Genomic DNA, 24,800 nt, shown 5'->3' with positions numbered 1-24,800 from the left:
TTGGTTTTCTGTGACACGGGGGCAGACTGCGTGAGTTTTCCCACATTCTCCTTGTCAAGCAGCAGGTGCAGTAGAACAAGTACACCCCTCACTGGCCCAGGGTTATGCCACTTCAGCTTCCAGAGTAGCGTCGTTTCCAGCGTCGGTGAGGCTAGGCCGGACCGGCATACCGCATTCTTGGGAGCTGGGCTGGGGCGAGCAGGTCCAGCTGTAGGGAGCTCGGCCCTGCAGCGGCCGCTCCTCTGGCTCGGGTCTGCAGTGGCTGCTGCTCTCCTCTCCCGTCCTGTCCTGTCCTGTCCTCCCATGTTGCTGTGGCCGTAGCAGACTCCAAAGCTGAATGTCCTGGGCCCATCAGCCTCTGGGGCAGGGAGCTCCTCTGTGATCTCTCGGCGTAACTCGTAACACCAAGGCTTGTTGGAGGAGGTTTGCCAGAGGTCACAGAGGCTCGGTGCTGTGTAAGCAGCAGAGGTCCCCCAGATGGGCGGGCAGTGTGGCTAGGTGCTTCTGGCCATGCAAGAGGCGACCTTCTTCACCTAGGCTGGGACATGACGGCCCGGGCAGCATGTGAGCGGAGATAGGGTCCTAGACTGGGAGTCTCACTCCCCATTCATTCATTGTGTGCTCTGAAGGACTTCATTTATTTTTAAGATTCATGTATTTAGTTTGAAAGGCAGAGTTGCAAAGAGAGAGAGGGAGAAATGAGAGAGTGAGGTCTTCCATCCACTGGTTCACTCTCCAGTTGGCCACAATGGCCAGCACTCGGCCAGGCTGAAGCCAGGAGCTTCAGCTGGGTCTCCCACATGGGTGCAGGGGCCCAAACACTTGGGCCATCTTCCACTGCTTTTCCTAGGCCATTAACAGGGAGCTGGATCAGAAGTGGAGCAGCCAGAACTTCAACTGCTGCCCATATGGGATGCCAGCATCCTAGGTGGCAGCTTAACCCACTGTGCCACAACGCCGGCCTCTGGAAGACATTATTCAGACAATTGCCATCTTTGACTAGAGACTATAGACTAGATAATAGTATTGGGGTGGCCAGCACCACGGCTCAAGGCCAATTCTCCGCCTGCGGTGCCGGCACCCCGGGTTCTAGTCCCAGTCAGGGCGCTGGATTCTGTCCCGGTTGCTCCTCTTCCAGGCCAGCTCTCTGCTGTGGCCCAGGAGTGCAGTGGAGGATGGCCCAAGTGCTTGGGCCCTGCACCCACATGGAAGACCAGGAGAAGCACCTGGCTCCCGGCTTCAGATCAGCGCGGTGAGCCGACCGCAGCAGCCATTTGGGGGGTGAACCAACAGAAAAAAGGAAGACCTCTCTCTCTGTCTCTGTCTCTCACTGTCCACTCTGCCTGTCAAAAAAAAAAAAAGTATTGGGGCAGGTATTTATTTAGTAGTTAAGGTGGCAGTTAAGATACTTATGGCCCTGTATTAAATACTTGGGTTTGATACTCAGCTCTGGCCCCTGAGTCCAGCTTCCCACTGATGACCTTAGAAGGTGACAGTGATGGCTCACGTAATCGAGTTGCTACCATCTACATGGAGAGCTAGATTGTGTTCCTGGCCCCTGACTTCAGCCCAGCCCAGCCTTAGCTATTACAGACACTTGGAAAGTGAACCAACTGATGAGACCTCTCTCTGGCCTTCACTCTCACTCTCTGCCTCTCAGAAAAAAAAATGATGATAGTATAGTATCAATATTAATTTCCTGATTTTTGTAGTTGTTTTTTTAAGAATTCTTAGGAAATTCACACTGAAATATTTAGTGACAAAGGTTCGACATGACCCAGGAATGATACCATGTGTGTGTGCTAAAGTGAATATTATAAAATGTTGGAAATTAGGCAATCTTTTTTTTGAAGACTTTTTTTATTTTTTTATTTTATTTTATTTATTTATTTATTTTTTTGACAGGCAGAGTGGACAGTGAAAGAGAGAGACAGAGAGAAAGGTCTTCCTTTTTGCCATTGGTTCACCCTCCAATGGCCTCCGCGGCTGGCGTGCTGCGGCCAGTGCAACGCGCTGATCCGATGGCAGGAGCCAGGTACTTCTCCTGGTCTCCCATGGGGTGCAGGGCCCAAGCACTTGGGCCATCCTCCACTGCACTCCCTGGCCACAGCAGAGAGCTGGCCTGGAAGAGGGGCAACCGGGACAGAATCCGGCGCCCCAACCGGGACTAGAACCTGGTGTGCCGGCGCCGCAGGCAGAGGATTAGCCTAATGAGCCGTGGCGCCGGCTTTTTTTTGAAGATTTTGTTTATTTATTTCAAAGGTGGAGGTGACAGAGAGAGAGAGACAAAGAGATCTTCCATCTGGTAGTTCACTCCCCAAATGGCCTTAATGGCCGGGGCTGCACCAGGCTGAACCCAGGAGCCAAGAACTCCATTCGGGTCTCCCACAAGAGTGGCAGGGGCCCAAGCACTTGGGCCATCATCTGCATTCCAGATGATGGGCCATGTTTCCACTCCCAGGCCGCAGATGACGGAAAGCATAATCCACCTTCCCCAGGCGCATTAGCAGGGAGCTGCGCAGAGCTGGGACTCGAACCATCACTGCAGAATGGGATGTCCGTGTCCCAGGCTTAACCCACTGCACCACGATGCCACCTCTTAGCAATGGGGGAATCTTGGTGAAGGGACTGTGAGTGTTCTTTGTACTGGCCTTACAGCTTTTTGTAAGTTTGGTATCATTTCAAAATAAAAGGTTACACAAAAATTAAAAAGGCGCAGCCATACAAGTAGCTCTCCTCTGAGGTGTGCAGCGCTCCTTGCACATCGCACCCCCAACACTTGCCCTTCCTGAAATGCGGGGATCAGGCTGAAGTCACTTTTTAAAAAAGATTTACTTATTTATTTGAAAGGCAGGGTGGGGGAGAGAGAGAAATCTTCCACTCACTGGTTCACTCCTCAAATGGCTGCAACAGCCAGGGCTGGCCAGACCTAAGTTAGAAGCCAGGAACTCCACCCTGATCTGTCACGTGGGCGCCAGAGGCCCAGGTGCTTGGCCATTCTCTGCTGTTTCTCCAGGCTCATTAGCTGGGAGCTGGCTCAGAAGCAGAGCAGCTAGGACTCAGACCTGCATTCCGATATCAGATGCCAGCATGACGCGTCTTAACCTGTGCTCCACACTGGCCCCTGAAGTCACTTTTTTAAAGAGGTTGTTCTACATTACCAAGAAAGAGAAGAAGAGAACTGACCTTCGGGGAATGGGGCGTTTCTAGAAACCTGGCCGCTTGCTCAGAGCCGCTGGTGATGCAAGGCTCGTCTGCAGAGAGCTGCGGAGGCCGCGGCCTGCTGGCTCGCCAGCCTTGGCTCCTTCCCCCCGCAGTGAGGCGGAGACACGGGATCTTTCTGTTGGGAGGCCCACACTGAGGGCGACCAGGAGCTTGTTGTAACATCATTCGTTCCTGAGGTGGTAGTGTGGTTGCACCTGCTGGGGGCTGAAAAACAGCCCACTGCAAAGCCGGGGCACCTGGGGTAGAAGGGGGCACTGCCCTGGGCCCGGGGGTGAGGGTGGTTCATGAGAGCCACGGTTAAAAATCTGAATACTGTTTAATGCCTGATAGTGAAAAATGCAGCATAAAGTAAATGAAATTCCGCTTTTTAAAAAATATGTAAAACATTTACTTTAAATTCTATTTTTTTATTTTCTTTTTATTTGAAAGGCAGAAAATGGAGAATGAGACAGAGATAGAGAGGCATGTTCCGTCTGCCGGTTCACTCTGCAAAGGCCCGGAGCAGTCAGTACTGGGGCGGGCTGAAGCGCAGAGCCTGGAACTCCATCCTGGTTTCCCCAGGGGGCAGCAGGGGCCCGGGTACTTGAGCCATCACCTGCTGCCTCCCAGGAAGCTGCGTCAGAAGCAGAGTAGCTGGGACCCTGAGCAGGCGCTCTGATATGGAATGCGGTGCACCAAGTGGCAAGTTTAAGCACTGTGCCGCATACCCATCCTGAATCTTTTTAAAGATTTCTTTTAATTATTGGAAAGACAGAATAACGGAGGTGCGGATCCAAGTCTCCCAGGTAGATGGTACAGCACCAGCCCCGAAGACTCCACCTCTTAATGCTGGTTACACTGAGCGTTAGTGGCTAACAGTGGTCAGAGCCTGTGACAACCCCATTCCTAGAGGAAAAGTCCACATCAGAATAAAGAGCTAATTCTGGGAGCTGGTGCTATGGCGTAGCGGGTAAAACTGCCGCCTGCAGTACCAGAATCCCATATGGGTGCTGGTTCAAGTCCTGGCTGTTTCAGCTTTATTTTTTTTTTTTTTTAAAGATTTTATTTATTTATTTGAGAGATATAGTTACAGACAGTGATAGGGAGAGACAGAAAGAAAGGTCTTCCTTCCGTTGGTTCACTCCCTAAATGGCCACAACGGTCGGAGCTGTGCTGATCCCAAAGCCAGGAGCCAGATGCTTCTTCCTGGTCCCCATGTGGGTGCAGGGGCCCAAGAACTTGAGCCATATTCCACTCTGAGGCCACAGCAGAGAGCTGGAGTGGAAGAGGAGCAGCCAGGATTAGAACCGGAGTCCATATGGGATGCCGGCACTACAGGCGCCGGCGCCTGTTCCACTTCTGATTCAGCTCTCTGCTGTGGCCTGGGAAAGCAGTAGATGATGGCCCAAGTGCTTGGGTCCCTGTACCGGTGTGGAAGACTTGGAAGAAGCTCCTGGCCCCTGGCTTCGGATCCGTCCAGCTCCAGCTGTTGTGGCCATCTGGGGGGTGAGCTAGCGGATGGAAGATCCCTCTCTGCTTGCCTCTGCCTTTGCCCCTCTGTAACTCTGCCTTTCAAGTGAATAAATGAATCTTTGACTTGGGTACCTTACACACTGGATTCCAGAGCCCCAAGACTTTAACCACAGCGTGGCGGATCACAAGGCTCGAGGCAGCAGTTACTGTGATGTGTGGTCTGCACAGCTAGGTTCCAGCATATGGACTTGGGGGGGACGCCAATATTCCGACCACAGCAGGGCCCCGGCTGAAGTCCATGAAAGGCACCTGTGATTTTAACTTCCTGTCATTTGTGTGACTGACCTTCCTCTACCCCTTGCGATTTTCAGGTAACAACATCACGGATGCTTTCCAAATCCAGAGGAATAGTGAGCCCAGAGGACCCTTGGTGAGAACTGGGGGTGAGCTGTGGAGACCTGGGCTTGTGCTGACTTCATCACGGCTGTGCCACGGGAGGCTGGGTGTGGCTCCTTGGTTTAATTTATTTGAAAGGTGGAGTTACAGAGACAGAGGGAGAGATGGAGAGAGAGATCCTCCATCTGCTGGAACACTCCCCACATGGCCACAACAGCCAGGCTGAAGCCAGGAGCCAGGAGCCTCTTCCAGGTCTCCCACGAGGGTGCAGGGGCCCAAACATCCTCCACTGCTTTCCCAGGCACATTAGAAGGGAGCTGGATTGGAAGTGGAGTAGCTGGGACTTGAACCGGCGCCCATATGGAATGGTGGCTGCTTATCCTACTACTGTGCCACAGTGCTGCCCCCAGGCCTTGTGTTCCTGCATCTTCGGCTCATCTGGGCCTCCAGGCAACCCTCACGGGTGGTTTGATTGTTTCATTTTCAGTGAGACTTGGGGAACATAGCAGGGGTCCTTCAGGCAGGAGTGGCTGGGCCAGGATCTGAGTTCAACCTGTTTGTGGCACAGTTTCTCCACCTGTGAAGTGTTGGTGAACCACTCCCTTGGGGATCTTGGTAAAACAGAAAGCTTGGTCTACTGGGCCTGGCATGGGGCCAGAGATGCTGCGTTTCTGACAGGTAGCCAGGTGGCGTTGAGGATGTCGTTTGCAGACCACACTGTGAGTTGCGGGGCGCAGGAGGTGGTAGTGGCAGGCTCCGGGCGGGAGCATGCATGTGTGAATTCTCCCCCGCCCCCGCCCCCCTCCCTTCCTGTTACTGTTACTCAGCCCAGCCTCTTACTCCTTGCGGGGGTCAGCCTGCCCCACCTGCCCCACTCCTTGTTACTAAATGGCTGCCCCACGTGTCTACAAGCCTTATGTTCGGACCAGCCTTTGCAGTCTGCTCTCTGCATTCACAGCCCCTGGGTGGAGCTGTTCCCTGGAACCTGAGGCCAGGAGGCCCATACAGATCTCTCTTCCCTTCTCCAGGGCAATGCCCGAGAGAAACCTGAGGGTCTGAGCCTGCGTTGCAGGACAGCCTGAGACCTCAAAATCCATGTCCACCCGACGCATCCAGATGAATGGGGAGCTGATTATTTGCTCTGAGTATTTTGCTGTCCATTCCGGATCCATTAAGACTTTCCTACCGTGTTGAGACTTGGGCAGTATTAACAAAATTGACGTAGGTAAAACTTTTTAGCAAAGTTGCCCCTCAGTGTTCATGGGGGATGGGTTCCAGCAAACCCCCTTTGTAGGAAAATCTGTGGATGCTCAGGTCCCTTATCGGAAACAGTGCGGTATCCGCACATCCTCCACACACAGTGTAAATGCTGTGCAAAGAGGCTATAGCGTGTTTGAGGGTTAGGACAAGAAAAAGGAGGCTGTGTATGCTCAGTGCAGTACGGTTGCTTTTTTCTCTCAAATATTTTCCATTTTCAATCCATGATTGGTTGAATCCATAGATAGAAATAACTGACCATGTTTGTGTTGTGTGCGGTGAGATTTCCGTCTTGGGGTTCATGCTGGAGGACTAAATACAAGCAGTGTTGTGACTGGTGTCCTTGTCGGTCCCTCAGCCTGGGTTCAGCGTTCACATCAACCCCCTCTCACTTGGTGGGGTAGAGGGGCATTGCAGGGATGCCCGAGCACTGCAGGGCCTACGTGCATGTTAAACTCCATGTCCTTGTCTTTTGTCAGGTCAACTCTGAATTCTATACTGGCTGGTTAGACCACTGGGGCGAACAGCACTCGACAGTCCAGAGTGAAGCAGTGGCCTCCGCCCTCTATGACATCCTTGCCCATGGAGCGAACGTGAACATGTGAGTGCTCATTGTGGGGGGGTGCCCTCCACTGCCGTGTCACAGTGAAGTATTATGTACACTCTCTTTCTTTGTAGGTACATGTTTATAGGTGGGACCAATTTTGCCTATTGGAACGGTAAGAGCAATTTAATATCTATTTGTGCAAGCAAACGCTATCATGTTTCTGTTGCTTGATTTAGGGAATATACCTAAAGACAATTTCTGGTTTTTATTTTTGTTCTCTGTGGGGAGCAACTCGGACTAGACTAAGTTACTGGAATTAGGACTTATTCTGTGCATCTGCTCTCCCACAATATGGCGCTGGGAGAGGAGAAAACAGCTTCTACGCAGCTGCCTCTTGCCAACTTGAGTGCTGACCTCCAGGAGCTGATCCTGCTCCTGATTGGAGGAGAGCAGCGTACTCGGCGTGTGGGCAGCCGAGTTGGGATTGGCGGAGGAGGACTATAAAGGAGGAGAGAGACGGCATGCACCAGGAACATCTAAGGGGAACACCTGTGCAGCCCCCGAGAGAGCCGGCCGGCGGTGTGCTGCTCCCCCGCGGAAGTGGGGAATGTGGCAGGGGGAACCGCCCTTCCACGGAGGTGGAAGGGTCGGTAGCCAACCCGGGAAGAACCAGCAGCAAACCCGGGGAGGGCCGAGCAGACGAAAGAACAGCGCAGGGTCCTGTGTCGTTCCTCCACGAAGAGGGGGAGCGACAGTTCTCCCCTCTATTTTCTAATATATAACAGTTAACTTGAGATTTATTTATTTGAAAGACACAGTTACAGACAGAGGTAGAGACAGAGAGGGGTCTTCTATCCCCTGGTTCACTCCCCAAATGGCCACAATGGCCAGAGCTGAGCTGATCTGAAGCCAGGAGCCAGGAGCTTCTTCCAGGTTTCCCACATAGGTGCAGGGGCCCAAGCACTTGGGTCATATTTCACTGCTTTCCCAAGTGCATTAGCAAGGAGCTGGATCAGAAGTGGAGGAGCAATAGGCTAATCCTCCCCCTAGCGGCCCCGGCACACCGGGTTCTAGTCCCAGTCAGGGCGCCGGATTCTGTCCCGGTTGCCCCTCTTCCAGGCCAGCTCTCTGCTGTGGCCAGGGAGTGCAGTGGAGGATGGTCCAGGTCCTTGGGCCCTGCACCCCATGGGAGACCAGGAGAAGCACCTGGCTCCTGGCTTTGGATCAGCGCGGTGCGCCGGCCGCAGTGCGCCGGCCGCGGCGGCCATTGGAGGGTGAACCAATGGCAAAGGAAGACCTTTCTCTCTCTCTCTCTCTCTCTCTCTCTCACTGTCCACTCTGCCTGTAAAAAAAAAAAAAAAAAAAAAAAGTGGAGCAGCTGGGTCTTGAAGCAGTGCCCATATGGAATGCCAGCACTGCAGGCCAGGGCCTTAAGCTGCTGTGCTACGGTGCCAGCCCAACCTATATGATTTTTTTTAAAGATTTATTTTACTTACTTGAAAGTAAGTTATGGAGGGAGGGAGGGAAGGAGAGAGAGAGAGAGATTTTTTTTAAAAGATTTATCTTATTTATTTGAAAGACAAAGTTAACAGAGAGAGGTAGAGCCAGAGAGAGGCAGAGAGAGTGAGAGGTGTTCCATCCACTGATTCACTCCCTAAATGACCACAATGGCCAGGGCTGAGCTGATCCAAAGCCAGGAGCTTCTTCTGGGTCTCCCACGTGGGTGGGACATCTGTCAGAACAGACGGGCGTCCCTCCAGACAGAAGCTGAGTGGCCAGCCATTCAGACTTGGAAAGCAAGGTTACACGATTTGTGGCTCAGGGAAGAGCTGAGGGCTGAGTATGCAGTTTGTATTCAGACTGGGGCTCAGAATAACTTGGTTCTCACACGGTGCCTTGCACAACATTCTGAAGTGGCAGAGAGAGGCACAAAGCCTGGCTGGTCCACAGGTGGCAGCATCGGCCTCACCTGCAAGCCCGTTGGAAATGCAGTCCCACCAGACCTGCTGAATCAGACTGAATCGGCGCCAGGAGGCTGGGTGCTAACAAACTGCGTGTGACTCTCACACAAAGGGTTGCCCAGTGGTGCAGCTCGTGCCTGCAAGCAATCGGGGGCACAGCTGGGGAGGCTCTGGTCAGGACTGTGCTCCTTGGACCCTAATTGCAGGGACACTTGCTGTCCTGGTCCTTTCGCACACGCGGTCCTGGCACCAGTCACTGCTCTCTGGGGTGGGTCCTGTTTCCGGGGAGACAGACCACGAGACGACTAGGCAGGCAGCAGAGCAGGTGTGACCTCAGGAGCAACTCCTGTAAGAGAGAGTCGGGAGAAGCCGCGCCGTGACACAGTTTGACAAAGGCCCTGGAGTTGGGATGGCCCTGGGAGGCCAGGGGACTGGCTTTTCAGATCCCGCGTTGGTCCATGTCAGAGGAGGGCGATCCCTGGAGAGTTGTAACCTGAGACAGTCCAGTGGCCAGAGAGGTGGGAGCAGCCTGTGCTCCGGCAGCAGGAGGGATGCATGAGGGCCTTGGTCCCAGGGGGCATCCAGGAGGCACCGCGCAGCCCCCTTGGCCCCGGGTGAGCTGCATGGTGTCTGCTGTCATCGCCACTCTGCCGTGGTCCCCACTTAGTGTTCTGCTCCTTGGCCCAGGCACTGACTCCCCTCGGCCACACAGGTGGACGTGGGAAAGATCAGGGGTCGCTGGGTGAATGGTGAGACGTGGGTCCTGTCAGAAACTCTACCATTTCCGGTTGCGATGTCAGCAGAGTTTTTGGGGAGCCTCGGGTTCCCAGCTTGTCCAGTGGAGGGGGCACCTCAGGGCTCCTGCAAGGGGCCAATCTGAGGTCCTCAGCCAGGGCCACGGTAGGAAGAAACTCCGTCTGTGAAGCGTGCGTCCTGAGGGCCCCTCTGCTGACAGTGGGTGGTTTTAAATGTGTCGCTTATTCTTCTCTCCACAGTGCTGAGCCCAGGGCAGAGCCTGCAGGAGTAACTTCTCGGCACATTTTTGTCTTCTAGGGGCCAACACGCCCTACGCGCCGCAGCCCACGAGCTACGACTATGACGCCCCCCTGAGTGAGGCAGGGGACCTCACCGAGAAGTATTTTGCTGTGCGGAAGGTTATCGGGAAGGTGGGTGCGGTGGTGGGCTGGTCTCGGTCAGAGGCCGCCTGAACCCTGGTGGCTCTGCAGGCGGCACGGGCCTCGACGGCGAAGGGCATCGCCAGAGCCGTGGCCTCACCTGGTTGAGAGTGAGCTTACGAGGAAGTCACTCTCTGATCTGCACACTTGTAAGACTGGGATGGCAGCTGCTGGTTGTGTTGCGAGGATTAAAAATCACGTATCTAAGCCATCCAGAACAGTCCCCGGCCCCTATGTGTCTAGGAAGCGGAGCCGTGACTAGTGTTGACCCTAAAAGTAGGAAAACACATGTCTACTGGAACAGCTGAAGTTGGTAGAAATGTTCCATGGACACCCTGAAGCTTGTGGACCGTGGCAGCTATGCAAACGGTGTGCTCTTCCTGTTCCTGTTTGGGGAAAGCGATCACTGCTTCCCCCTCGCCTGCACCTGAGCTGCTTAGTCCCGCTGCTGAAGCACCTAACACGCCCAGGCGGGGTTTCCTGTCTCCGCTGTGGGTTAAAAAGAAACAAACCACAGTGTTTCTGCTCAGTCACCTGAGTTTTGAAGTTAAAAAACAAAGGGTTTTGGCCTAATAGTATGATTTTTTTAAATCTATGATGCAGTCTCAATTTTAAGTGTTAAAATGTATCCTGTGAAATATTTTGAACATCAAAAATATTATCTAGACTTAACCCTTAGATTTGTCTTGTCACATTTAACTTAGCAGATGTGCTGTCAAACTGTTGGTCGTGCTATTCTTTCATTATGAGTTTAATTTCTGCAGGAGGTACAGTAACGTCTCCTAGCCCTCTCGTGTGTTTATTCGTTTCAGTGTTCTGTTCCTATCTGTTTATTTCCTTCCTTTATTTGAAGCTTAGCTTTTACATTTTTCTTTTCTTTTCTTTTTTTTTTTTTTTTCTGAGGATTTATTTTATTTGAGAGGTTGAGAGAGAGCGAGACGGAGAGAGAGTTCCTCTGTCTGCTGGATCACTCCCCAGATGGCCACAGTGGCTGGACCTGGGTCAGTTCTGTTATTCACGAAGAGGTTGTTCCTGCAGATTTCTCATGCGGCTCTGTCAGTGTTCAGGGTATGTTAATAGGAATGCAAGCTGAGAACCAAGTCCTTCGTTGTTCTGTGACCTTCCATCTCTCACAGTGCTTCCTGGCGTAACTTTTTTGTCTGTTATGAAATGATTGATTGCACTTACCTGCATTCCTACTGTTAGTATTTACCTAGTGTTTCTTTCCCAACACTTTAAGGTCAGTTTTTTTTCTTTTTAAAAGATTTGTTTTATTTATTTGAAAGGCAGAGTGACGGGGAGGAGGGGGGAACAGAGAGAGAGAAAGAGAGATCTTGCATCCGCTGGTTCACTCCCCAGATGGCTGCAATGGCAGAGCTGGGCCAGGAGCCAGGAACTCCATCCCGGTGTCCCACGTGGGTAGCAGGGGCCCAAATACCTGGGCCATCCTCAGCTGCTTTCCCAGGTGCGTTAACAGGGAGCAGCCAGGACTCGAACCAGTGTACCATATGGTTTGCTGGGGTTGTAGGTGGTGGCTGTGCCCACTGTGCCACAATGCCAGCTCCAGACAGCTGAGTCTTTCAGATACCTAGTTTGAAGATTTGTGTCTTTTTCACTGGTGCAGTTATTTGTCACCTTTTTTTTTTTTCTTCCCTTGATTGTTCTCTTTTAGGTTGTTTGAGGCTTTTTTTTTTTTTTAAAGATTTTATTTATTTATTTGAGAGGTAGAGTTACAGACAGTGAGAGGCAGAAACAGAGAGAAAGGTCTTCCCTCCATTGGTTCACTCCCCAGATGGCCACAATGGCCAGAGCTGCACTGATCTGAAGCCAGGAGCCAGGTGCCTCCTCCTGGTCTCCCATGCGGGTGCAGGGCCCAAGGACTTGGGCCATCCTCCACTGCACTCCCGGGCCACAGCTGAGAGCTGGAGTGGAAGAGGGGCAGCCAGGACTAGAACTGGCGCCCATATGGGATGCTGGCACCGCAGGTGGAGGATTAACCTACTGCGCCACGGAGCTGGCCCCTGTTTGAGGCTTTTTTGATTTGTTTTTCTCATTTCTGAGTTCTAGTGTGGAAGTTCTTCACCACGCTTTTCTTTGTTGAGTGGTTATTCACAGAAGTGTAAGGTGCATACCTCCAGAGACACACAGCTCGTGCAGAATATGGCTCAGTGAGTTTATGCCAAGTGAATGCCACTCGGGAACCCAGGCGCCCAGACTCCTGTCTCGGGCCCCTTTCTGGTTGTCAGCACACGCCACTCCCCCCCAGGTTAACCGTGCTCCAGGACTGTCACAGATTGGCTTCGCTTTTGGGCTTTGTACGAATGGACTCCCTCTTACACATTCCTGCGTGCCTAACCTTCAGTTCCAGTTGCAGTAGTTAAAACTAATCACTAGGGTTGCTTCCTCTATATCCCTCTTTAACTCCAGGTGCCCCCCTCTTGCCGCGTGTATAATTACTGTCATATGTTTTAGTCCTCTGGATGTTGCATATTTGAATTCTCTTTTTAAATGATCCTGTAAGATATTACTTTAAAGGTTTCAGATAGTCTTGAACTGTACCCACATAGTTCATTTCTTCACAAGTGGTTTTAACAAATATTTCCCAAGCACCCCCATTTTGTCAGGTGTACTTTTATTGTTTTTTGTTTTTTTTTTTTAAAGATTTATTTGAAAGAGTTACAGAGAGAGGTAGAGACAGAGAGAGAGGTCTTCTATCCGCTTGTTCACTCCCCAGATGGCTGCAATGGCCGGAGTTGCACCGACCCAAAGCCAGGAGCCAGGAGCTTCTTCCAGGTCTCCCATATGGGTGCAGGGGCCCAAGGACTTGGGCCATCTTCTACTGCTTTCCCAGGCCATAGCAGAGAGCTGGATCAGAAGAGGAACAGCCGGGACTAGAACCGGTGCCCATATGAGAGACTTGAAGGTGAACCCCATGGGATGTGCACAGAGAGAGGCTTCCAGGCAGAATTCAGCCAGTGACCAGGTGGGCAGGGCATGTCTAAGGACTCGCAACCAGGCCGCTGTGCCTGGAGCCCAGAGATGAAGAGGAGGGAGGTAGGCAGAGTCAGGGAGATCAGTCAGGAACTGTTCTCACAGGGCCTTGAGGCCATGATGAGCTTTGGCTTTCACTCTGAATGAAAGGCAGCCACAGCAGCCCGGGCCGGGCCAGGCTGAAGCCAGGAGCCAGGAGCCTCTTCTGGGTCTCCCACCTGGGTGCAGGGGCCCGAGCACTGGGGCCGTCTTCCACTGCTTTCCCAGGCCACAGCAGGGAGCTGGAGCGCAAGGGGAGCAGCCGGGACTTGAATCGGCACCCACGTGGGATGCTGGTGTTGCAGGCAGAGGCTTACCTGCTACGCCACAACGCCAGCCCCCTGGAAATTAATTTTCAAAGCAGATTTGTTTTCCCTCCCATCTATTGCCTTGTAACAAATTACCCTGAAACTTAGAGCTCAAAACAAAGCATGCAATGTATTATCTAATGTAGTTTCTGAGGATGAAGAGTCTAGGTACGGCTTAGCTGAACATTTGTCTACAGGTATTTTTTACAGTTTATGTAAAAATATGTAAATTTTTTTATAGTTTATGTAGATTTTTTTATCAGCATTTTCAATAAATCTTTCCATGGTTGCATGATTTCCATACTTTCTTTTGAGAAATCCACTGTCATTGTCATTTTTGGTTCTTTGATAATAATAGGTCTTTTTTTCCCTCTAGTTGGTTTTTTTTTTTTTTTTTTAAGAATTATTTTATTTGAAAGAAGAGTTACAGAGAGAAGTAGAGCCAGGCAGAGAGAGGTCTTCCATTCCGCTGGTTCACTTTCCAAATGACCACAACGGCCAGAGCTGAGCTGATCGGAAGCCAGGAGCCAGGAGCTTCTTCCAGGTCTCCTGTGCAGGTGCAGGGACCCAAGGAGTTGAGCCATTTTCTACTGCTTTCCCAGGCCATAGCACAGAGCTGGATAGGAAGAGGAGCAGCTGGGACTAGAACCGGCGCCCATATGGGATGTGGCACTGCATGCTGGGCTTTACCCACCATGCCACAGCACCAGCCCCCCTCTAGTTGCTTTTAAGATTTTCTTTTATCTTTGGTTTTCAGAAATTTTTCTATAGTGTACGTAAGTGTACCTGTCTTTATATGCCTCTTGTTTGAGGATGTTTTAGTTTGCTAAGTTTATGGCATTATTTCTTTTGTAAGTTTTAGAGTATTATTGGCTGTTACTTCATCAAATGTTACGTTGACCCCCCAGTCCTACCCTGCCTCTTGGGATACCAATTATATTTGTGTTGGACCTTTTTACTGTGTTACATAGATCTCTTACATTCTTTTCTATTTTTTCCTATCTTTTTTTTTTTTCACTTTCCCATCCATTAGTCTAGTTTTTTTTTTTTTTTTTTTCCTGAGCTTTCTTCTGATTTACTAATCTTGTTTTCATCTATGTCTGGGTTAATCCCATGTATTGAGATTTATACATTTCTCACTTACAGAACTTCAGGTAGATTTTAAAAATTTTCAGTTCTCTGCTGAAATTTTCTATCTTGTTATATTGTATATGTTTATTACCATTCTTTTAAAGCTTTTTCATAGTGTCCCCAAATTAGGATGATATCTTGGAAGTCTGTTTATTTGTTGTTTTCTCTCTTTTTTTAAAGATTTATTTATTTATTTGAAAGTCAGAGTTACAGATAGAGAGAGAAGGAGAGGCAGAGAGAGGGAGAGAGAAGTCTTCCATCTGCTGGTTCACTCCCCAATTAGCCTCAATGGCCAGAGCTGTGCTGATCTAAAGTCAGGAGCCTCCTCCCGGTCTCCCACATGGGTGCAGGGGCCCAAAGACTTGGACTATCTTCCACTGCTTTCCCAGGCCATACCAGAGAGCTGGATTGGAAGGGGAGCAGCCAGGGCGTGAACCAGCGCCCACATGGGATGCCAGCACTGCAGGCAACAGCTTTACCTGCTATGCCACAGCACTGGCCCCCTTTTTCTTCTTTTTTTAATCAGGTAATGTTGTCTCCTATATATTAGGTATTTTTTTCTTAGCCAGAAGTCATTAAAATTGGAAAAATAATGCAGGCTCCAGAAGGTTTTTCTTCTGACAGAGACTAATTTCTAACTTCTAGCTGTTGTTAGGTCGGGACAGGCCTCCCTAATATGACCAAGGATTACGCCCATTTGACACTGAGCTGTGCCTCTGTGAGGGCTTCTGTTGTGGTTCCCAACCGAGGCCTGATGTGTTTACCAGGGTTCTTCCTCCCTGATGGCCTCTGAAGTCCAGTTTCTGTCGTCCCAGCCTCATCAGACTCCCAGAAATTGTGTTCAGCCTTAGCCTCTCCACTGGCCTCTGTGAACTGACAAACACCACGCTGGGGAAACCAGCACCGAATTTCAGATTTACTTCATGCTGTGTACCCCCTCCTTTTTTTTTTTTTTTTTTTTTTTGAATTGTAACCACTTGACTTTTTTCTGTTTTGGTATCTGCCTCTGAACAGATACTTTAAAACATCTGGTCCGATGTTTCCCCAGGGAGATTTGTGAGCAGAAAGCTACTTTCGGAGGACTGCTTAACCCTAAGAGATGTCCCAGATCTTCCCATGACTTGTTGTCCAGAACTGCTCACACCTTCACAGCGTGGGACATGCGTTGCACAAGTAACTTCTGAGGCCTGTGGATTTGCTTAATTATACAGACCTTTATCTAGCACTTGTCTGTCGGGTCCTGTGTTAAACCATGAGTGCACCAGGGGCTCACAGAGGAGATGAACTTACATTCTTCTTGTTAACCCTCTTCCTCCAGAGTTCTCCCAAAGAGAATGAGACTGTTTTCTAGCAAAACTGGCCAATGTGCGATTTGGCTCTCTTAACACTGTTAGCCTTCGCCTTGGGAAATCACCCAGTGCTACGTGAGGGCAGAGTCACAGAGCGGAGAGGCTGTGGAGAGGGACGCGACAAGGCGCAGAGCTTGCCCCCAGCAAGGCGAGGTCCTCCCACCACGTCTGCGCGGAGTGCCCTGCACTTCTCGGGGGACAATATGCACGAGTATTCACACTGCTGTTGGCGTTCACGTACCTCATTCTGAATTGTCAAGTTTGAGCTAGAACCTCCTCTGGAAATCTGTGCCGCTCATCCGCAGTCTCTGTGGACAGTGAGCTTGAGTAACCGTGGCAGTTGCCATTGCTGAGTTGGTCTTGTCCTGCCGTCCTGCTGGCCCCTGTCCAGCGTGCAGACCCAGAGGGTATCTGCTACAGAGACTGTGCTGTGAATACCAACAGCTTTCCCTAGGCCGGAGTTCACTTTCCATGTTTATTTTTGGTGTCTTTTATCAAATCAGCTAGAAATGCTGATTTATTTGAGTTGATTTTAGTGCCTGTAGACTTCTTTAAAAAAAAAAAAAGTTTATATATTTATTTGAAAAGGAGTGTGAGAGAGACACAGAGAGGTCTTCCATCCACTGCCTCACTCCCCAGATGGCTACAAGAGCCAGATCTGGGTCAGACTGAAGCCGAGAGACAGGAACTCTATCCTGGTCTCCTCCTTGGGTGGCAGGGGGCCAGGTGTTTAAAGTCGTTTATTTTCATTTTATTTGAAAGGAGGCAGAGTAATGGGTAGAGATCTATCTGTTGGTTCACTCTCCGGAAGCCCACAAACAGCTGGAGCTGGGCCAGGCAAAAGGCAGAAGCCAGGAGCTCTGTGAAGGCCTCCCACATAGGTGGCAGGAACTCAAGGGCTTGGGCCAGCATCTGGTGCCTCCCAGGCACATTGCAGGAAGCCGGATGAGAAGCAGGGGTGGGTTTTCATCCTAGGTGTTCTCATACCGGATGCGGGCATTCCAAGTGGTGGCTTAACCTGCTGTGCCCCGCGGACTGACCTCCTTTCACAAGCCAGCTGTGCTTGTTTACTTTCTAAAAAGATAAAGCATTGCATTGTAATTCACATACCACACCACTCATCCTTATAAAATCCACAATGTAATGTTTTCGATATGTTATTAATTTTTAAAATTATGGTGAAGTGTATATATGTGTATGTATGTATATAATGGGGTAGGAGTTGGCAGCAGTTAAGAGCTGCATCCCATATTGGAATGCCCGGGTCAAGTCCCACTCGTTCCTTTCTGATCCAACTTCCTGCCAGTGCACACCCTGGCAGGCAGCAGCTAATGGCTCAAGTGCTTGAGTCCCTGCCACCTGCGTGGGAGACCCAGATGGAGCTCCTGCCTCCTGTCCTTAGCCTGGCCCAGCCCTGGCTGTGCAAGCTTTGGGGAGTGAAGCAGCAGATTGAAAATTCCTCTCCACCTGTCTGTCTCTCTCCCTCTGCCTCTTGAATAAGATGAAAATAAATACAAATTTAAATACATATATAATGAAATTTTCCAAATCAGCCCTTTTTAAAAACACAATTCAGGCCGGTGCCGCGGCGCACTAGGCTAATCCTCCGCCTTGCGGCACCGGCACACCGGGTTCTAGTCCCGGTCGGGGCGCCGCATTCTGTCCTGGTTGCCCCTCTTCCAGGCCAGCTCTCTGCTGTGGCCTGGGAGTGCAGTGGAGGATGGCCCAAGTGCTTGGGCCCCGCACCCCATGGGAGACCAGGAGAAGCACCTTGCTCCTGGCTTCGGATCAGCGCAGTGCGCTGGCCGCAGCACCGGCTGTGGCGACCATTGGAGGGTGAACCAACGGCAAAGGAAGACCTTTCTCTCTCTCTCTCTCTCTCTCTCTCTCACTGTCCACTCTGCCTGTCAAAAAATTAAAAAAATAAAATAAAAAAAAAAGAAAGCAGCTGTGACTCGACTCTGATGTCTGCTCAACCCCTGCTCAGGCTTCGAGAGAGAGCTGCTCTTCTTTCCAAAAAGAAAGGGGGGGTGGGGGGATAGTGAGGTCTATCAGTATTTCCTGCAATGCCCAGGTTAAAGAATCCCTACGTCAGCTGCTCTGTAGTTGGAGTCCAAAGATGCCAGTAGCCGTTGTAAATCCTTCTGACGTTAGGAGACCCGTGACAGAGGAAAGCAACACAGGTCCTAAAGAAGCCTGCTGTTAACTCATGGCGCCTTTGCCAGTTTTACAGAAGCACGGCCGTGCTGGTCACACTGCTCTTACCCTTCCTTGGGGCATTCTGGATGCAGAAGGCGAGGTAGGCGGCTGGACGTGAGGCGACGGCGGGGCCAGCAGGGAGTGGAGGAGAAGCATAGTTAGGAGGTGAACTTGGTAGGACTTGGTGACTGACTCTGTGCAGATGTTGATCTGTACAGGTTATACCCTTAATTGGATAACCAGATGAGTCCTGAGGTCAGCAACCAAGATGGGGGATTGCAGAGGAGGCACAGACACGGAGAGAGGGAAGCAGTTTCAGTTCTGGGCTGGTGCTGCTCACCGTGCCTCTGGGGACATCCAGGGGGAGGCATCTGTCCAGGAGCGACCAGCACTTAAGAGAAGCCCCAGGAGAAGGCTGCAGGACGGCACGGGTGCCGGCGACATGAGTGGAGGTAGAGGCCCGAGTCCAAGGAGAGCCTGAGAACGCATGAGGTGAGCTAAGGGGAAGGCCAGTGGACTCAGCAAAAGACAAACCAGGGATCAGAGAGAGCGGAACTTAGAAAGGAGACTACCAGCTCTCTGCTGTGGCCCGGGAGGGCAGTGGAGGATGGCCCAAGTGCTTGGGCCCTGCATCCCATGGGAGACCAGGAGAAGCACCTGGCTCCTGGCTTAGGATCGGCGCGATGCGCCAGCCACAGCGCTCCAACCGCAGCGGCCATTGGGGGGTGAGCCAATAGAAAAGGAAGACCTTTCTCTCTGTCTGTCTTTCTCACTGTCCACTCTGCCTGTCAAAAAAAAAAAAGAAAAAAGAAAAAAGAAAGGAGACTTTAGAAATGATGCTCTCTACTTAGGTCCTGATAAACCCGCCATAAAGTTGAGAAATTGTAAGTCAGACGGTTTGTGATTCAGTAGCTTATAAGTTACTGCATCTTTTTTTTTTTAATTTATTTGACAGGTAGAGATATAGTTAGAAAGACAGAGAGAAAGGTCTTCCTTCCATTGGTTCACCCCCCAAAAAGGCCACCACGGCCAGTGCTGCGCCGATCCGAAGCCAGGAGCCAGATGCTTCCTCTTGGTCTCCCATGGGGTGCAGGGCCCAAGCACCTGGGCCATCCTCCACTGCACTCCTGGGCCACAGCAGAGAGCTGGACTGGAAGAGGAACAACCAGGACTAGAACCCAGCGCCCATATGGGATGCCGGCGCCACAGGTGGAGAATTAACCAAGTGAGCCACGGCACTGGCCCCAAAGTTACTGCATCTTAATGAGTGGCTGTATCCCTACCCCCACCCCCACCCCCATTTTTTTCTTTGATACTTCAAGTCTGGAAGCGAGAAATGAGCTACTTATAAAAGATTCAGTGGACTCATTCTTTCCTTTTAAAAAGTACTTATTTATTTAAAGCATCTTTTAAACAGACATGTAAAAATAGGACTGACTTAAGGGGTACCATGTGGTATTTTGATCCATGTATTATTTGTGTAACGTTCAGTCAGGGTAAATATATCCACTTACTCAAGCATTTAGCGTTTTTTATGGTGAAAAATTCAAAATCCCATCTTCTAAGTTTTATTTTCTTGTTAAGAAATATGTAGTATTTTAACATTGTGTTTAGCCACTGCACTGTGCAGTAGAAACCCAGAACTTCCCACTGCCATCTGGCTGCTACTTGGTTTCTGTAGTAACCTTGCACATCCAGTCGTCCCTCCTCCTTTCTGCAGCCCCTGGTAGCCCCCGCTGCACTGTGCGGTCACCTGTGTTTTGGACTCCACGTGAGTGAGATTGCGTGGGCCTTGTCTTTCTGTGCTTGGCCCATTTCACTTAACAGAATGGTCTCCGTTTCCATCCATGCTGTTGCAAATGGCAAGAGTTTGTCCTTTTATGGCTGGGTAGTATTCCATTGTGTATAAGTACAAGGTTTGCTTTTTCCAAGCCAAACTGTATTCAGCTTTATTAAAGATTCTCTTTTTAAAAAAAGATTTATTGATTTGATTTGAAAGGGAAAGTTACAAAAGGCAGAGGCACAGAGAGAGAGAGGTCTTCCATCCGTTGGTTCACTCCCCAAATGGCCACAATGGCCGGAGCTGCGCTGATCCAAAGCCAGGAGCCAGGAGCTTCCTCCGGGTCTCCCACGCAGGTGCAGGGGCCCAAGGACTTGGGCCATCCTCCACTGCTTTCCCAGGCCGTAGCAGAGAGCTGGGTTTGAAGAGGAGCAGCCGGGACTCAGCCCAGTGCCCATATGGGACGCTGGTGCTGCAGGCGGCGGTATTACCCACTACGCCACAGCATTGGCCCCTAAAGATTCTTTAAAAAAAAAAAAAAAAAAGATAGCAGTACAGAGAGAGAGAGGAAGAGACAAAGAAAGATTCTTTTCATAAGCAATTATGACATTTCAGGCAGGGCGTGGGCAGACAGTCGTCAACAGTATGCGGCAGCATTCGGCTCCCTTCTTCAATGGACGACCCAAATCAGAAAGCCGCTCTAGAGCCCCAGGGAGCCTTCGTAGAGCCTTCATCATCCTGAACAGGGGGAGTTTGGAGTGAGGTTGACATTCGCATTTAGCATGTCGTTTAACAGCTTTTCAGAAGCTGACCCTGATCTTCAGGAAATGCAGTGAAAATGGCAGAATTATCAACTGCAGATCCACCACCTGGAAACGGAACCCTTGCTTCTTGAGGGGCCCCTGGCAGTGGGGTCTCTGTGAAGTCCTGATTGCTTGTCACGCTGGTAACAAATTTTGGGAGCTCAGGTCCCAGCAGGTGTCTGGGTATAAGGGAGTTAAGTCTGTGCTGATGAAAGCGGACAAGGAGGAGGAAAAACTTCCTGCTAATGCACCTGGGAAAGCAGCGGGGGAGGGGGGGAGAACCACCCAAGTGCTTGGGCCCCTGCACCCACATGGGAGACCCGAAAGAAGCGCCTGGCTTTAGCCTGGCCCAGTGCCAGCCATTGCAACCATCTGGGGAATGAACCAAGGGATGGAAGATAGATTCATTCATATTCTCGCTCGCTCGCTCACTCGCTCGCTCTCACTTGCTTTCGCTCTGGCTCTCTTTCTTTAGAACTCTTTCAAATAAATAAATAAACCTTAAAAAAAAGGGGGGGTAACTGCCCCCATGTGTAGCTCTGCCTGGCTCCTTCCTTCACCAAAGTCTTACAAGTGGGGCGTGTGTGCTCTTCAGTCCATTCTGAGAATACTGTAGGTGTAGGTGGTGGACAGCATCCTTCAGGGAGGCGGACTCTTGGGACTGCTAAGCTGTGCTGAGTGCTGAAGGCCTCTGGCATCCCCTCACGTATGAAGCGTCAAGCAAGCAGAGCTCCTAACATTTGCATTTCTAAGGCAGCCTCTTTGGTGTGGGTAAAACTGAACCAGACATGGTTAACACTTTAACCTCGAGAATGAGCCACCAAGCTATAGGCCAGTGCCCTCCTCCTTTCCTCCAATTCTTTCTCTACAGGGGCGGTGATGAACTTATTTTTAGATGCCTTTGAATGACTTCAGACCCTTTTTGAGGGTTTTGTTTGTTTATCATAGGGATTCCAGCAGAGCTGAATGTGCAGGTGGCCTTTCCCAGATGGTCGGTGTAGAGGCTAAGCGGTGGCCCAGGCCCTGGGCTAAGCCTGGGTGGGACAGCAGAGATGGGAGAACAGCCACAGTGATTTTCAGCGCTTACGGAGTTTGGGACTTGGTCTAGGATTAGTCCTCACTCTGGTTGTCCTTTTTGGCTGGAATGGCATTGGCTCGGAGGATAGACACGAACTCCCTGCTGTCTCTTGCTGACCCACATAATGGTTGAAACATGGGGTGCTATGCCTGATAATGACAGTTGAAGAAATGAATATTAATTAACAAACGTTAGGTAGTGCTTCTGTTTATTTGGAAGGCAGAGTGATAGGACAAGACAGAAAGAGATCTTCCGTCTTCTCTTTTACTCTTCACATGGCCATAACACCAGGGCTGGGCCAGACCAAAGCCAGGAGCCTGGCACTCCATCCCGGTCCCACATAGGTCCCATATAGCAGGGGACCAGAAACCTGGGCTGACATCCACTGCTTTCCCGAGCACGTTATCAGGGAGCTGGATTGGAAGTGAAGCAGCCAGGGCTCAAACTGTCACTCCAATATGAGATGCTGGAGTTGCAAGTGGTGGCTTCACCTGCTGCGCCACGGCAGTGACCCCAGACAGTCTTCTAAGGTGCAGCCTTGTGCTCTGGCCTGGGGCCCCCGTTACCTCCACACTTGACTTGTACAGGCCGTCTCCCGGAGCTGTTGCCCTAAAACAGCCGTCTGATTGAGATGCCCGCCATGACTTGATTCGCTGTCTTCTTCCAGTTCTGTCTTTCAGTTCTCCCCTTCTTCTTTTAGCTTTTTTCTTTTAAACTGTTTCAAATAATACAGAAAGACATAAAGAAAAGTTCAGTAGGCATACACAGATTCAATAATTTTTAACATCTTACCATGTGTAATTCATATACTTACACATTATTTTTCTTGAAAGGGATATTCATATCACATAGTATAGGATTCATGATAAAGATCACACAGTGAGAAAGTAAGGATATATTATTATGCAAGGGATGTAATTCAGTGAAGACAACACTTATAAGCATCTGTATACCAAATTATCTGATGTCCATGCATTTTTATAACAGACACACACACATGATTCTACATATGAAAGACAGTGTATGAAGTTCATCTTTCTCTGTCTGACTTCTTTCACACAGCGTCATGAACTCCATTGTTGCGAATGTCAGTATTTGATTTTTTATGGCCGAGTAGTATTCTACCATGTATCTATGCCATGTTCTTTGTCCAGTCGCCCGTTGATGGACAGTTAGACTGATTCCTGATGAACAGTTAGACTGATTCCGTGTCTTTGCTGTTGTGAACTGGGCCGCAGTGAACAGGAGAGTGCAGGTGTCTCATTCACCTGCTGACTTCACGTTCTTTGGATGTGTTCCCAGGAGTGGGGTGGCTGGGTCGTATGCTAGTCTTATTTTTAATTTTTTGATGGAACTTCCTACTGTTTCCCATGATGGGTAGATTGATTTGCATTCCCACCAATACTGTATTAGGGTACCCTTTTCTCCACATCCTTGACAGCATGTGTTATTTTGACTTTTGGATAATAGCCATTCTCACTGGAGTGAGATGACACCCCATTGTGGGTTTGATTGCATTTCCCTGATGGCTAGTGAACTTTTTTTTTATGTGTTTGTTGGCCATTTATATTTCTTTTTAAAAATGTCTGTTCAGATCCTTTGCCCATTTCTTTACTGGATTCTTTGTCTTGTTGAATTTCTTGAGCTCCTTATAGATTCTGGATATTAACCCTTTATTAGATGCATAATTTCCAAATATCTTCACCCATTCTGTGTAGCGTCTCTTCACCTGGTGACTGTTGATTGTTTCCTTTGCTGCTCAGAAACGTCTTGGTTTGATGTGATCCCGTTTGTCTCTTTTTGCTTTTGTTGTCTGTGCTTCCGGGGTCGTACCCAGACTCGTTGTCTCTGCCAGTGTCTCGGAGTGTTCCCCCATGTTTTCCTCCAGTGGTTTCATAGTTTCAGGTCTTGCATTAGCTCCTTGACCCCATGTGAGGCAGAGGTCTGATTTCTAGCTCCGCACGTGGAAATCCAGTTTTCTCAGCACCGTCTGTTGAAGAGACTGCTCTTTCTCCAGGGAATGTTTTTAGCACATCTGGTTGTAGACGCATGGATTCATTTCTGTGTTTCTCTTCTGTTCCATTGGTCTAGATGTCTGTTTTTATGCTGGTACTCTGCTGTTTGGGTCATAATAGCCCTGTAATTCTCCCTTCTTACACTTGACTCTGTGGCTTCACGATGGATCCGAATAAAATTCCGTGAATGGGACAGCACTGGGCCAGTACATCCTGTTCCCTCTTTATCCACCTGGAAAATGCAGAAAATGCAGACACACCTTCTGGGAGGTTTTTTTTTTTTTTTTTTTTTTTTTTTTTCCCATTTCTCAGCGGAGTTAGCAACACAGGTCAATTGTTAATACACTTTTTTTTTTTTTTTTAAGATTAAAAAAATTTTTGTTTTGAAATCTTAGAGATCTTCCCTCTGGTGCTTCACTTCCCAAATAGCCCCAACAGCCAGGGCTGGACCAGGCCGAAGCCTGGAGCTTCATCTGAGTCTCCCACATGAGTGGCAGGACACAAAGACTTGGGCAGTTTTCTGCTGCTTTCCCAGCTGCAATAGCAGGGAGGAGCTGGATCAGAAGTGGAGCAGCCGGCGGCTTAGCCCATTATGCCACAGCGCCAGCCCCTAGGACACATTTCTCACTCTCCAGACTATATCTCTAGTACCAAGCATAAAGTCTAACCAAAGTACCTTCTTTTTCTTTTTCTTTTCTAATTGTATTTTTTTGAAAGGCAGAATGAGAGACAGAGACAGAAAGCTCCCATCTGCCTATTGACTCCCCAGATGCTCCCAACCTTTGAAACTAGGACAGGCAGCACAAAAGCCAGAAGTCAGGAACTTAATCCAGGTCTCCCCGAGAATGGCAAGATCCTAGTTATCTGGCCAACACCACCGCCTCCAGTAGGCTTTAAGAGGAAGCTGGGGTCAGAAGCCAGGACCAGAAGTGGAACCCAGGCACTCTGATGTGGGATATGGGCATCTTAACCACTGGGTCAAATGCCTAGTCCACAAAATATCTTCTTAAAAATATTTCTTAGATGAATGAATGAAAAAGATTCAAATCTTGGTGAAAGGAAGCCCAGTTGCCCTTGAAATCTACTGGATTCCT

At 49.9% G+C, this 24,800-nt stretch overlaps 1 protein-coding gene across 1 annotated transcript in view; it reads left to right on the top strand.

Annotated features, from left to right (window-relative positions):
- Nucleotides 1-24,800, top strand: part of GLB1 (galactosidase beta 1) — a 97,145-nt gene that overhangs the window by 37,279 nt on the left and 35,066 nt on the right. Inside the window, exons 7-10 of the mRNA XM_051818535.3 lie at nt 5,049-5,107; nt 6,810-6,931; nt 7,009-7,049; nt 9,892-10,004. Of these exons, the coding sequence (XP_051674495.1) occupies nt 5,049-5,107; nt 6,810-6,931; nt 7,009-7,049; nt 9,892-10,004 (335 nt within the window). The remainder of the gene's footprint in view (nt 1-5,048; nt 5,108-6,809; nt 6,932-7,008; nt 7,050-9,891; nt 10,005-24,800) is intronic.

Source organism: Oryctolagus cuniculus, chromosome 4, assembly GCF_051225735.1.
Source record: "Oryctolagus cuniculus isolate XC-2025 breed Fujian yellow rabbit chromosome 4, ASM5122573v1, whole genome shotgun sequence".
NCBI classification, from domain to species: Eukaryota; Metazoa; Chordata; class Mammalia; order Lagomorpha; family Leporidae; genus Oryctolagus; species Oryctolagus cuniculus.
This window is presented reverse-complemented; position numbering and strand designations above follow the sequence as displayed.